Source organism: Heptranchias perlo, unplaced genomic scaffold, assembly GCF_035084215.1.
Source record: "Heptranchias perlo isolate sHepPer1 unplaced genomic scaffold, sHepPer1.hap1 HAP1_SCAFFOLD_44, whole genome shotgun sequence".
Lineage (NCBI taxonomy): Eukaryota > Metazoa > Chordata > Chondrichthyes > Hexanchiformes > Hexanchidae > Heptranchias > Heptranchias perlo.
Window position 1 is genome coordinate 4,678,186 of NW_027139453.1, and position 14,496 is coordinate 4,692,681.

Consider the following 14,496-nt stretch of genomic DNA (forward strand, 5'->3'; position numbering starts at 1 on the left):
GTGTTCACCTGACTTATTTTCGTTTCCACAGGAGGGTAAATTCTGTCGAATTGCAGAGGCCAGTCCTGACAGACAGACCATAGTTTACTCAGAAAGTTTTGACATTTTTCACTTTAATTAGGTTTCCAGACAGCTGTTTCCCTCTCTGATACCCCCGCTCTGTGTAACTCTCTGCTTATCGATGGTGGGGCGATGATTGCCAGTGTAATTTATGTTCTAATGAAATGTATATTCAGTTATCTTTCAAAGGATTTATTTTTAATCACAGTTTTGAGATAACAACACGAGCCCCCTTCGTTCAGGCTAATGGTTCTGTCAGCAAGCCCAAGCCCGACTTTCTACAATCTACAGGTGTCCCTCGTTGGACATTATCCAGTTGACGAGCTGCAATAATTCTTGTGTCCAGTGGAAACATTTATGATTTCCAGTAAGATGTGAAAGGCGCCACATTAGCAGTTTAAGAATCGTCTGAAACTCCTTATGATACCATCATCTTTCCGCCCTGAAGTTCTCAGCTCGGTTCCTGACCCCTGGGTACCCTCCAGTACATTCTGGGGAATCACAGCCAAGGATTTTACAGTCCACAATGGAACATCTGACATCGGTGTAGCTGTGGAGGACTCTGCTCACATTCTGCTGCTCATGTCCCTCTCCTTCCCCATTGTGCACTTCCAGTGGCCTGTTGGGAAGAAGAGCACAATTCAGCTGTTCAAATAATTGTTACGATTGTTATGAATATTAATTTTATTGTTCTATTAGTTTGTTTATTATTATTATTATTGTTATTATTATTATTATTGTTATGATGTTTCAGTATCTTTCCTCTCCTGAAAGCGCTGCCTCTTCCCACGGTCACATTCTAAAGCCATGACTGACCTCTGGTAACTTTGGCAAAACCTCTTTCTCGTTTGAGCCTGGCAGTGTAAGTTTGAAGACCATCGGACTGTGGAATGACAGTCGCGTCCAATCCTTTCCGTATCTCGCCTCCAGGCACTGGAGCCTTTCAGCTGGTACCTCTGTACAGTGATCACAAGAACAAACAGACACACCTCTTCCCCAAATCTGTGGGCTGGGGAAGTGGATATTTAGGCCAAACCTGCTGCCATAGCCGCACTATCTGAGTTAGACTAACTCACCAAACGTTTCTGGTCTTTATAGATCGATGAAACAGTGATCAGTCAGTCCAGTCAGAGTGGTGGAGGGAAGCTCCCGTTCATTATCCTTCATTCCATTATTTACTGTTACCATCTATTTATTTCTTTGCGAATTAATCAATGAATATTTCTATTTTAATCGCTGACTCTGACCAAAACAAAGCGGCCCCGGTCCAGTGACAGAAGAAGAAAAACCCCCATTACCTGTAGAGTGACCCAATGATCAGAGGAAAACCCCCATCACCTGCAGAGTGAGGAGAAGGAGCTTCTCACTGACCCAATAATCAGAGCAAAAACCTCCATCACCTGTAGAGTGACCCAATGATCAGAGGAGAACCCCCATCACCTGTAGAGTGATGAGAAGGAGCTTCTCACTGACCCAATGATCAGAGGAAACCCCCATCACCTGTCGAGTGAGGAGAATGAGCTTCTCACTGACCCAATGGTCAGAGGAAACCCCCCATCACCTGCAGAGTGAGGAGAATGAGCTTCGCACTGAATCAATGATCAGATTCTATCACTGAATGGAGGAACACAGCTGGACATTTAACTGCCAACCCAATCACACTGTTCCTCACACTTAATGTTTCCTTCTTGCGTTTATTTCTTCTTTTTCATTTCGTTAACTTAGTGACGATTGTGATCCTGTCTCGGGGAAAGTGCGGTCTCTCCAAATGTGTCACTCGCTACCTGGTGGCCATGGCAGCGGCGGATCTACTGGTCATTATCACCGATCTTATATTAAGGCAGATTCCAATTGCTTATTGGTCCCAGTTTCGATTCGTGCGGTCCATCCCCGTGTGTAATATCCACGCCGTCCTGCTTTATGCAGCTACAGACTGTTCGGTCTGGTTCACAGTAGCTTTCACCTTTGATCGATTTGTGGCCATTTGTTGCCAGAAGCTGAAAATGAAGGACTGCACCGATAAAACGGCGGCTGTGGTTCTAGGAACTGTGACTGTGCTGAACTTTTTAAAGGACACGTTCTGGTACTTTATGTATTCGAGTGGCTACGCGCTTGGCAATGAACCCTGGTTCTGTGTTGTCACACCCAGTGTTATGGCTTCACGGATTTGGGCTATTGTTGAAACCCTTCATTATATTCCAACCACGGGGGTCCCATTTGTTCTTATTCTGCTGCTCAATGCTTTAACCGTCCGACACATTTTAGTGGTCAGCAAAGCTCGCAGGAGACTTCGTGTTCACAGCGTTTGGGAGAGTCCAAGTGACCCAGAGATGAAGAGCAGAAGGAAATCCATTATTTTACTGTTTGTTATCTCGGGGAATTTCATACTGTTATGGGGATTTTTCATGGTGCATTCTATATGGAACCGAATGCATTTTTTGGGCTTTTATTCAGTAAATTTACATGAATATATACAAGAATTGGGATTCATGTTCCAGCTCCTGAGATGCTGCACGAACACCTGTATTTATGCTGTGACCCAGACTAAATTCAGAGAGCAGTTGAAGAATGCGGTGAAGTTTCCCTTTGTTTTAATTGTTAAATTCATTAAATGATATGAAGATCTGAAATCTTTCCAACAGTCCTGTTCGCAAAAGGTTTTCAATAAGGTTCTTCAACATTAAGGGTTCCACATATTTCAAACATTAAACTTGTGAACATTATCACATTCAATGTGACATTAAAGGATTCACTGATTTATTACACATACAATGGATGGAGTATATTTGGATTTTCAAAACGCATTCGGTAAAGAGCCACAGGAGAGGTTGTTACACAAGATAAAGGCTCATGTGTTTGAGGTAATCGATTAGCATGGATAGAGATTTGGTGAACGGACAGAGAACAGAGAGTAGGAATAAATGGGTCATTTTCAGGTTGGCAGACTGTAACTATTATCGGTGCTTGGGCTTCTGCTGTTTACAATATATATCAATGAATTAGATGATGGGATCGAGTGTATCGTATCCATGTTTGCTGACGATTCAAAGCTAGGTGGTTAAGTAAGCTGTGAGGCGGATGCAAAAAGGCTGGGAAGAGATATGGACAGGTTAAGATGGGGCAAGAAGGTGGCAGATGAAGTAAAATGTGGTGAAATGTGAAATTATCCACTTTGGTACGAAGAATAGAAAAACAGAATATTGTTTTTAAAGGTGAGAGACTGAGAAATGTTGGTGGTCAGAGGGATTTGAGTGTCCTTGTATACGAATCACAGAAAGTTAACATGCAGGTACAGCAAGCAATTAGGAAGGCAAATGATATGTTAGCCTGTATTGCAACGTGGTTGGAGTATAAGAGTAATGAGGTCTTGCTTCAATTTTATCGGGTTCTGGTGAGACCTCACCTGGACTACTGTGTACAGTTTAGGTCTGCTAACCTAAGGACGGATACATTTGCTTGGAGGGGGTGCAACGAAGGTTCACCAGATTGATTCCTGGGAAGAGAGGGTTGTCCTTTCAGGACAGATTGAATAGAATGGGCCTATACTCTCTGGAATTTGGAAGATTGAGAGGTGATCTCATTGAAATGTATAAAATTCTTAGAGGGCTTGCCAGGGTAAATGCTGAGAGGCCGTTTCCCCTGGCTGAAGAGTCTAGACACAGGGGACATAGTCTCAAGATAACGGTCGGCCATTTAGGGACAAGATGAAGAATCATTTCTTCACTCAGAGGGTTGTGAATCTTTGGAATTATCGACTTCCATAGGGCTGCGGGTGTTCAGTCGCTGTCTATATTCGAGGCTGAGATCGATAGATTTTGGACACTAAGGCAATCAAGGGATATGGGGATCCGGCGGGAAAGTGGAGTTGAGTTCGAAGATCAGCCAGGATCTAATTGAATGGCGGAGCAGGCTTGGGAGAGGCCATATGACCTACTCCTGCTCCTACTTCTGATGTTCTTATGTTCTTATGTCACAGTACTTAAACATACACTTAAAATGCAATACGTACAACAACACCTGATGATGGTTGTTTGGGGATCCGAACGTGTTACAGTTCTGGGCTCAGTATCTTGGGACTTTACGAATGAATACAATCATTACAAACTGGCAACTTTAATATATTTCTCTCTATATATGAATATGAAATCCACACCATTCTGCATTATAAAATTATATAAAAGTTAAAATACAATTTCATGTAAGGAAAGTTTAATTCACTTATTCGTTATCAGTAACTTCAGATTTCCTTAATTAATGAGCTCCATTTCCGTTGAGCGAACAAGTACAACTCCGCCACGTTGATATCCTATCGACAGTTTCACTCTTGTTCAATCTAACTTCTATATTTCAACTGAAAGCTTTAATTATAACTCTGTCTTTGTATCTGTATCATTCGAACCAGTTGGAAGTGTGATGTATGCCGCGTGATGTATGATATTTCCGTTTGCAGATATAACTGTTCACCGCTGTTTCATTGTTTATCAAGTGATTCCGCATGGAATGGCACCTCTATTACTGAACCTCTTATTACTTTATCCTGAAAGTGAACACTGCTGCAGGATGAGCCCTGGCCCAATAGCCGATGTTATTTCAAAAATGAATCAAACTTCCCCGTTTGAAGGGCAAAGGCTAAAGGTTAAAATTACTAAAGTATAAAGAGAAATCAATAGCAGAATAACACGAATGGGCTTCAGGACAGTTTGATTAACCCTTCCCTTAAAATCACCCCATTGTTGTCTTTGGAATGTTTAAGGCCAACACTGAACTGAACTCCACCAATTAGGTTTGCATAACATATCATTAAAATTGTTATGAATATCATGATACATTTAATGGTAAACAAGGTTCAAAACCTATTGCTCCCCGTGCACTTCTGAGAATCCCTACGTGGTCAGTTTTCAGTAAAATATTAAGATGCCTACGTGGCAAAGAAGCAGAATGCAAAATGGTTAGAAAGGGTAAATTAGTTAGTAACTGAGATTGGTACAGGTGGCCTGGCCTCCTGCTGGGCCATATGTTTGCGTAGTCAGCAGGCCTGCATTGTCTTATCAATGATAGGTCTTTGATGTGATTCAAGGACTGGTCTGAATGTCTCCATGTTTATGGAAGATCAATATAGGTAACGAGCTTAGCCAAAGTTGAAAGAGATTCCAAGTTGGGAGATAAGGAACAGAAGGAACAGGAAAGAACATTCCAGGTTGGAAGTTGAGGAAGTATCCCCTTTGATGTCTAACAGCAGCATGATCAGCACATGGACGATTTATGATTGGCCGGCAATAATGTAACCTCGCATGGCAACCTATGCCCGGCTTATGGTTAGTGTTGACCCTCGTTAAGTATGTTTCAACCCCTATTCATCTGTATAAAAACGTGTGGATTTCTGTATGTTTTTTGTTCTTGCTCTGCCAGCATAGAGGGACTCTATCAGGAGTCCAAATCAATGCTGCAGACTAAGAACCCTGCTATTAAAGTTGTGATGAACTTTAAAATGTATTCGACTTCAGTTTTTACTGAATCAGATTGAGGGGAAAGAATCCAGATCGTCATTTGGTGGCCCGTACGGGGATCTTAACGGTCGTTCACCGAGAGTTCGCGGAGTAAGAGGCGGATTGTCTCAGGCACGGAGGAAGGAAATGGCGCCCCGATGTAAGTAGTCTTAATTTACTACGTCGGTTTTCCTCCAATCCGTCAGTCTGACGACGAATCGTCCAATCGCTAACACTCGTGTGGCGTCCTTACAAGATTCAGGACAGACTGGCGAATACACAGAAATAGCAGGAAGAGGTCAGTGGTCGAATATCACTGAGTGTTAGCTCCGGCTGAGGGTCAGCGTACGAACTGAGGGAATAACTTGTAAGCGGTAGGTCAGTGGTTCACATCACTGAGGGTAGTCAGGGTTTACGTTCCTGGTGATTGGATATAAACAGGAACTAGTGATAAAACTTAGATGCCGCCAAAAAGGCTCAGGAATTAATTTGGAAAAATAACAGAGGTACCACAGCCAAAGAACTAATTGCTTTATGGAGACAGTACTGTAAAAAAAATATGGATAGAATTAAGTGACTAGACAAATGTTTAAAAGACAGAGACCCGAAAAAGAAAGGTTCTGTTGTTTATGTGTACTGTCCCTTTAAAAATCCTGTCTTGATCAGTGTTTTTTTTTGTCAGTGTTGTGGGCCACGCCCCCTTCTTACTGTGTCTTACATGTTTTCTTCCTTTGTGTAATGTACCTGTCTTGTCGTATGTTTAATTCTGATACTGCTGAATTAAAATTGGAGTTATTGAGGTTAAGTGACCTAATAAATTGTGGTTCTTATAAAGTGTGGGCATGTTAAATTCCAGAAATAGGATCTTCAAAAAATTGGCATTTTTAATGTTTATTTTGTGATTGGCTGTGGTATAAAAAGTGTTTAAAATTAACGGGATAGATTAAAAAACTATCTGGTATCACTGTGATTGGAAAAGTTGGAAAGCTGGAACAGCTCGGAGCGTTCATTATAATCACATCCACTAAAAGTATGTGAAAAAATAGTGAGCAAAAATATAGTATAAAGCAATATGAGAAGTAAAAAATCAGCCAAACCTGTGTGAAGAGAAATTTTGAAGGTGGAAACTTAATCTCAAAGGGAGAAGGATCAAGTTACTCCGACCACAAGAGCAAGTTAATATTAACCCCTTCCATTCCAAGAAGCCAGACTGTCATGCCAAGAGCAGTTCAAACAGATAGAAATGACCCAGTCGGTTGAGAATTGTCTGAGGCTTGCCCCGAACACAGGTGAACATGAGGTAACAATTGGTATAGGTTATATTAATGCAATTGTCCCAATCACTCGGAAATGCCAAAGGCTACAATTGACTGAGATATAAGTTTTCACGCTACAGTGAAAAATTGATAAGAAAGGAATGTAAAACAAATCATATGAAAAGGAAGCATAGGTTAGACAATTGGAAGTCCATTACTTGAGCTATGTACTGACACAGGGTACTAAACGCCTATCAGTTTTACGCTGCCACAGTATGATAAGGAAGTTTTGACAAGTTCTGGGGCTATTCAATTTTATTTGAAATTAATAGTAGAATACAAGATCTGACCAAAGAGGGGAGACCTTCCCTGACAAATTATATAACTCGCATTGAGAATGCTAAGAAAACTCAACAATTAGATCAACACCTCCTAACTCAAGTGTTAAAACAAAGAGCGGCATGGAATGGAGGTGGACATCGTAAAAAGAGATAGGCAAATATGGAGACGTAAAGATCTGTGATAAGTGATATAACAACTGCCTTTGCCTCAGTTGTTAACACCATTGATTTGACAACATTAGATCAAAAGGTCAGAGATTTAACGTCTCGCATTAAAGATATATTAAAAGATAAATGAAAACACAGATAAGGAATTGTCTGAGCATCAAATGCTGACCATATATTTGCAAAGGATAGCTGCAGTGCTAGAAACACATGCCAAAACCATTAATAAATTAATAAAAGTGGAATATAACGTATCTTAGCAGGCGGCTGCTAATGATATCTGCTTAATGTGGTTACATCTTGAAAACACAGAGATTAGGACTTGCAGTTAGAAATTCCAGTCTGCAGCCCTACTTACATCTGTATGTGGGAGAGGCAGTGTTTATTTCAGACAGGCTCCGTGCTTCAGAGAGAGAGCGAGGGAGGCACTAGGCAATTTCACTCTCCTGTTTTGTTTTCTGAATTTGTTTCGGGTAAAGGGATTATTCCTTTGGATAAATAAATAATAAATGAAGATTTGACAAATTAATCACGTGGGCTCTCAAGAAGAGCCGCAATGGATTTTCTGTGTTTCTTTTAAAACAGGTCACCCTGTTTTTTTTTGGGACCACGTGAGTGTTGATGGTGCAGGATTAACAAGAATAGTTACAAAGTTACGGTGCAACCTTTGCTGGAGGAATTTGTTGCAGGAAACAATCCAGTGGTGTTAAAGATTTAAGACTTTAGCTGCAGACATCAGCGGATACCAAATGTCACAGCATGGTGATATCAACCTGATTCTCTTCTTTTGAAAACATTTTGATTTGTTTTGTTTTAACCTATTTGTTGTCTTCCGAGACAGAGTGTTCAAGGTGGGGAGATATGGGAATTTCTCTAAAGTCATTGAATTGGGCATGATAAAAAATCAATCTCGCATAAATATACAATCTAGTGGAAGTCAGGAAAGTGTCGTTGAGAATAGTAAATTGATAGCTTTCTCGTGGAGATATTTGTGTCCTTGCCTAAAATGAATAATGAGAAAACTACACTCAATAGCCTGGCCACTACCCTGACATCGGGACCATGCAGGAGGAGATAAGCACTGTCGACACCCCTGATCTTTTTGATAAGATAACCTGAAAACCTAAGAATGGCTACAGTGGACATAAAAGATACAAATGTATGTTGCCATCATCTGAAACGGAGACCAGGATGAAGAACATGATTACAAAGGACTATGGCATGGTGAGCTATTGCAACCAGTCTTTCAACAAACCAGTTGCTTTTACAGGACTGAATCCAACAGGATATATGATGTGTGCCATGGAAAATGTTCGGAAATACCATGAGGAAGAAGAGACTGGCCAACAGAAAGTTCATATCCAAGAACACTAAGCTCATTCCTATGAGATGCTGCTAGTATGTGGAGATACATGAAGAAGATACAGTGAAGAATGAGTCTCAGACAGGCTCAGTTACTTGACTGGTTATTGTGGTCCAGCCAAGTGAGAAATCCTTTTAAATAAGGCACTGACACATGGTCCATAGAGAAACCAACTAATTAATGAAACAGTCAGGAAACACTGGTACCAATCAAAAGGACTGAAATTAAAGTAAAGAGGGACATAGTAATTTGGATTTCCAAATTCAGGGTTAGGTTCCCATCAGTTAACAATAAAATTGGGAGAAACAATATTTAGAAGATATCCGCACGATGGATACAAAATTACAAGATTATGAGGGGCCCAGATAAAGTAGACAGGAAGTACTTGTTTCCCCTAGCAGAGGGTTCAAGAACTAGAGGACGTAGATTAAAGCTGATTGGCTGGAATAAAATTAAAGGGATGTGTTGCTAGATATGCTGTCACTGTGTGTCCACATAGTGTTGGACACAGCCCAGAAGCACAGTGTGGGTTTAATAATAGGGGTACCAATCCGGATATTAACTGTACTATGGAGGCCCTAGAGGCGGATCTAAAACCCACTTAAGTGGCATCTGCGGGAGAGGGCGAATATTGTGTTACAACTAATTTGAAAACGTTTAAATATGCCAATCTAACTTGTGATATTTTTAAGTCCAGAATTCTACTCCATTTCTGAAGTCCTGGTTCGGATTGGACCCAAGGAACTGGTAGAGATACACCGGCATAACCTCACCACCTTACAAGTTTCTGAGAATGTCAAAAAGGACTTAAAAGCTTATCAGGACACATTTGGCTATCTGACACCCCTGTTGCCTAAATACTTGAAAGCATTGCGAATGGAGATACGCCTCTCCCAGAAGGTTTATTATAACCTACAACAGGACAATAACAACATTAAGCATGACATTGACCACATTAAAGTCACCACCTGGTGAAATGAACTCTGGAATTTGGGACTGAATATACAGATCCATCTTTGGATTAGATTAATTTCATATGCATTAGTCGTAGTGCAGTTTGTTGTAATGTGCTTCTTGATTTTCATTGCATGTAATAAATGTAAGCAGAGGATGAAGGGTTTGGCAAAGATAGTAAAACAGAGCCTGGGTGAGAATGTCCCCATTGTCTCTGTGGTTTCAACTAAGAACACATCTTAATGGTACAGGGAGTAGCACCCGCTGGGGTAAGGTGCATGTAAAACGGAAGACAATTATAGTTTGATAGGATTATCAGATGCTCTGCCTCTCTTCCACCCGGACTGGTGGCCAACACGAAGGGAACCTGGTTAAGATGAGGTACAGCATCTAACGGGATATTGTAGGGAGAATTTGGATTAAGGGATATAATGGGGAGGGCACCAATTCACAGGTGTAAAATGGTCTGAAAGGTACCATTCAGTCTAGTTAGGCTGGAAACAAAATATAAAGCACCATAGGATATTTGACTATATTAGCCTTTTCAAACTAACATGAATAGGTTTAGCTGACCAAGGACACTCGCAGCTTACTTGAGAGATGTTGAGAAGGAGTCTGTTCCTGAGAACAGATAAGAGTACAAAGGCGTATTGATGAAACATGTCTGTGTTCTATTGGGACTTCTCTAGTTCAAGGGCTGGTCATATTCATTGTTATAATTCTTATAGTTTATTGCTTACTTAAATGTTGCAGCGCTGCAGAACCTGCAGATCCAGTGAGCACCGTAATAATTGGTTATCATGAAATGATAAAAGGGGGGAATGAGAATCCCTACGTGGTCAGTTTTCAGTAAAATATTAAGATGCCTACGTGGCAAAGAAGCAGAATGCAAAATGGTTAGAAAGGGTAAATTAGTTAGTAACTGAGATTGGTGCAGGTGGCCTGGCGTCCTGCTGGGCCATATGTTTGCGTAGTCAGCAGGCCTGCATTGTGTTATCAATGATAGGTCTTTGATGTGATTCAAGGACTGGTCTGAATGTCTCCATGTTTATGGAAGATCAATATAGGTAACGAGCTTAGCCAAAGTTGAAAGACATTCCAAGTTGGGAGATAAGGAACAGAAGGAACAGGAAAGAACATTCCAGGTTGGAAGGTGAGGAAGTATCCCCTTTGATGTCTAACAGCAGCATGATCAGCACATGGACGATTTATGATTGGCCGGCAATAATGTAACCTCGCATGGCAACCTATGCCCGGCTTATGATTGGTGTTGACCCTCGTTAAGTATGTTCCAACCCCTATTCATCTGTATAAAAACGTGTGGATTTCTGTATGTTTCTGCTTCTTGCTCTGCCAGCATAGAGGGACTCTATCAGGAGTCCAAATCAATGCTGCAGACTAAGAACCCTGCTATTAAAGTTGTGATGAACTTTAAAATGTATTCGACTTCAGTTTTTACTGAACCAGACTGAGGGGAAAGAATCCGGATCGTCACTTCCATATATAAAAACGTCATCACCACGACATAAAATATCCTCCTGTTCACTTTTACTGTAAACCCTATTAAGTGTCATTTTAATTCATGTTTCGAGGATTCATTCTGAATTTCCGATGTGATGCCCTTCTCTATTTTAACTTCAATAGCTCTGATCGGTACCAATGTGTTTAACACTTTCCTGATTGTATCATTAAGCTTGATGCAGAAGGTCGTTTTTTTCTATGACGCATGTGTCAGAGCCTTGAGTACAAGTTTCAAATCAGTAGTGTTCCAATAGATGTTCTCACTGTCATGATCCACATTAACCATTTCATGTAATTGTATTGTCAGCGTGATTGACATGTCTAAGATTCGTTTTTCAATGAATTTTCCTCATGCATATCGCTTACTGGTTGCTTCCCGCGTACGACTTCACTCCTGCACACTCAGCGGGCTCCCCAGATCAAGCAGCACGAGACATCCGGTACAAGTCATTCGTGCCCTTCCAGGATAAATATATCGTGAGAAAAAAAGGAGAATTTCAATATTCTAAACATTCACATCAGTGCAGTTATCCTACAAGAAAACTGTACGATAATCCTGCAATTAAAAATTACAACTTTAAGAAACAATCACAGAAAGTCAAACACAAAATGATTACGCAACTCCAAGGCACCACTGCTTTTAACTGAATACGAAACTTGATAAACCTTCTGAAAAAACTCGATGTTCTCTGGATTCTTACCATTTCCTGCACCACATCTCCACTCTCATGCTGTGTACAGCAGGAAAGAGAGCACCATCACCTTATTTTGAAACATTATGGTTTGGCATTTGTCTCAAGAACCTGCTCTCTACAGCACCAGTGGACTGCAGAAGTGTCATGATTTCCTTTTTTTTCAATGCTTCAGTCCGTTCAGTCTAAAATATATCATCGTAATATTTATAATATTGCTGAACTTTCCTTGTCATGAACTATTACAGTAGCTGTGGGAGGAATTACAATATATGGACTAAAAATGGTTAAAGTTGAAATCATAGATGAAAACTTTGTTTCTGCCAAGAAAAAATAAATTTTAGCTGAGAAATCTGTTCCCTGGCTTATGCATTTTGTTAATGGGGGTATCATATATTCATTTTAAACAGTCCACAAACTATAATTGAGTTATGGTCAAAAGTTATTTGTTACCACTTAACCATGGTTTACTTGCTTCAATATGCAACATGATGTCGTCAATTCATGCTAATATAATGGATCTAGCATTCTAACTATAGTAATAAATTACACATCAACATTCAACCAAAAGCCTCAGTATGTAATCAACCTTCACTACTTTGTTATAGAGACAACGATTAAATGAGTCTGAAATCTCGATTTTGATAATATCATCAACGATGTGAATGCTGAAGCCAATCTTTTGAATACAATCCAATTTAGTATCTATCAGTAGTTGTTTTACTTTTTGGCTTGACCAGCTCATCCACCTGAAATGGCTTTTCCCCCTCTATTCTGCCTCTTTCCAAAATCGTACCGATTCCACAGGGTAGATTGCAAGATAGTTACGTTTAACACAAAAGTTCGCCCACCCCAACCCCGCCCCTCCTCCCCTTGATACAAGAATAAGGTTCAGACTGGACTGCTATTTTTGGACTGACGGAACGTATCAACTTTTAATAATCTCTGTGGGGAGAGGGGAGAGTTTGAGGGAGAAATGTAGGGAGGGAGGAATGAAGGAGGCAAGGAAGGAAGGAAGGAAAGAAGGAAAGAAAAAAGGAAGGGAGGAAGGAAGGAAGGGTGAGAGAGGGGGAATGTGCGATGGGGGGAGAAAGGATTAGAAGGACAGAACCTAACAATGGCGAAGGAGGCCATTCTGCCCATCGTGCCTCTGCTTGTTCTCTGATTGACTTATCGAATTTGTCCGACGACCCTCGTCTTTCCCCATAATCCTGCAACATTTTTCCCTTGAGATGGGAGCCAGAATTCAGTGTGAGCAGTCAATCTTGCAAACGGCCTGTGCGGAATTCAACAATGCTAACTGTGGTCAGGTGACATTTCATCACGTGACACAAAGTGGTCACGTATCTGAATAATGTCACAGCCTCCACCCGGGCTGAAACGGTTGCATGCGTTAATTGCAGGAATGGAAAAAAAGCCCGAAAACGCAACTCAGGCCGACAATCGAGCCCAGCCGTCTTAAAGAAAGATTCGTCCCATCCTGTCCTTCTGATTGGTAAAATGATACAGAATGTCAAGGAATATTTGAATTCTGCCAGGGTTGATCGAAGCTGCAGCACCAGCAGAAAAAGGCAAAGAATGAAATACTGAGACAATGGACCAATCTCCAGGACCTGACGGTTTCCAGCCCAGGTTATTGAAAGAAGTAGGTGAGGAAATTGTTGATGCTCCAATCATGTTCCGCCAAAGGTCTCGATTGAGGAATTGTTTCCATGGTTTCGAAAATTTCCAATGTCACTCTAATACTTCCGGAGGGTAAGAGAGATACACTGGAAGAATATGGGCCTATTGGTCTAACGTCTGTGGAGGAAGATACTAGAATCTGTTATTAGAGACAGAGTGACTGAGCAATTGAACACATATCAACTGATCAGAGAGAACCAGCGTGGACTTTGAAAGGTAACTCATGTCTAACGAACTTCGTTGGATTCCTGGATTAGGTAACTAACCTGGTAGATAAAGGGAGTTATTTATGTGGACTTCAATAAGGTGTCACATAAGAGGTGGTTAACAAAAATGAGAGCGCATAGAATCGGAGGCAACCTATTGACATGGGTAGGGAATTGGTTAGGAGGTCGGAGACAGAAAGTAGAGATAATGGGTATGTACTCAAAATGACAGGATGTGACGAGTGGTGTCCCTCTATTTCAGCTCTTTTACTCAAATAACACCAGGTTACCACTCGTGAATATATCAAGGAACAAGTTTTAATGGAAAGAAACAAAAGAAACAATAACGTTCTATTACCCTGCCCGATTTCGCTGTTCATGGAAGATTTTAGGTTTTAGATTATATGAATAAATTTTAGCGGGAACTTGGTCTGACCTAACCAGCGCAGTTTCAAGGGCATTGTGGGCGTACTTTTCGACTGAACTCAAAGAGGAAACTGTCCAGAGGGAAATAACCACTGATTCGGGGCTAGCGGTCCCCAGGTGATCTTATCTGTGACGCTTTTCCATCACTATTCCCGTCCTCTGATTCTTCTCAGGGTATTCGACTCAGTTTAATCACACCGCCTTGTTCTTATCAAATGTATCCCTTTTCTCTGCCTCCTCTGTCTGTATCTAATGCGGTTTCCACACATGTTCCAACCCCGCCCACAGTCCATGCACCTCCATGTTCAGGCAAACAAAGTGGGTGAGGTGTCACATAACTACC

The 14,496-nt window shown here is 41.0% G+C and overlaps 1 protein-coding gene across 1 annotated transcript; it reads left to right on the plus strand.

Annotated features, from left to right (window-relative positions):
• The first annotated feature begins 1,853 nt into the window (after positions 1-1,853).
• Positions 1,854-2,675, plus strand: LOC137312896 (neuropeptides capa receptor-like). Its single transcript, XM_067979272.1, has one exon. The coding sequence runs from the start codon at positions 1,854-1,856 to the stop codon at positions 2,673-2,675; it is 822 nt and encodes a 273-aa protein (XP_067835373.1).
• The last annotated feature ends 11,821 nt before the right edge of the window (positions 2,676-14,496 follow it).

Coding starts and splice junctions, on each gene's coding strand:
- LOC137312896 (XM_067979272.1), top strand. CDS start 1,854: ATGGCAGCGGCGGATCTACTGGTCATTATCACCGATCTTATATTAAGG.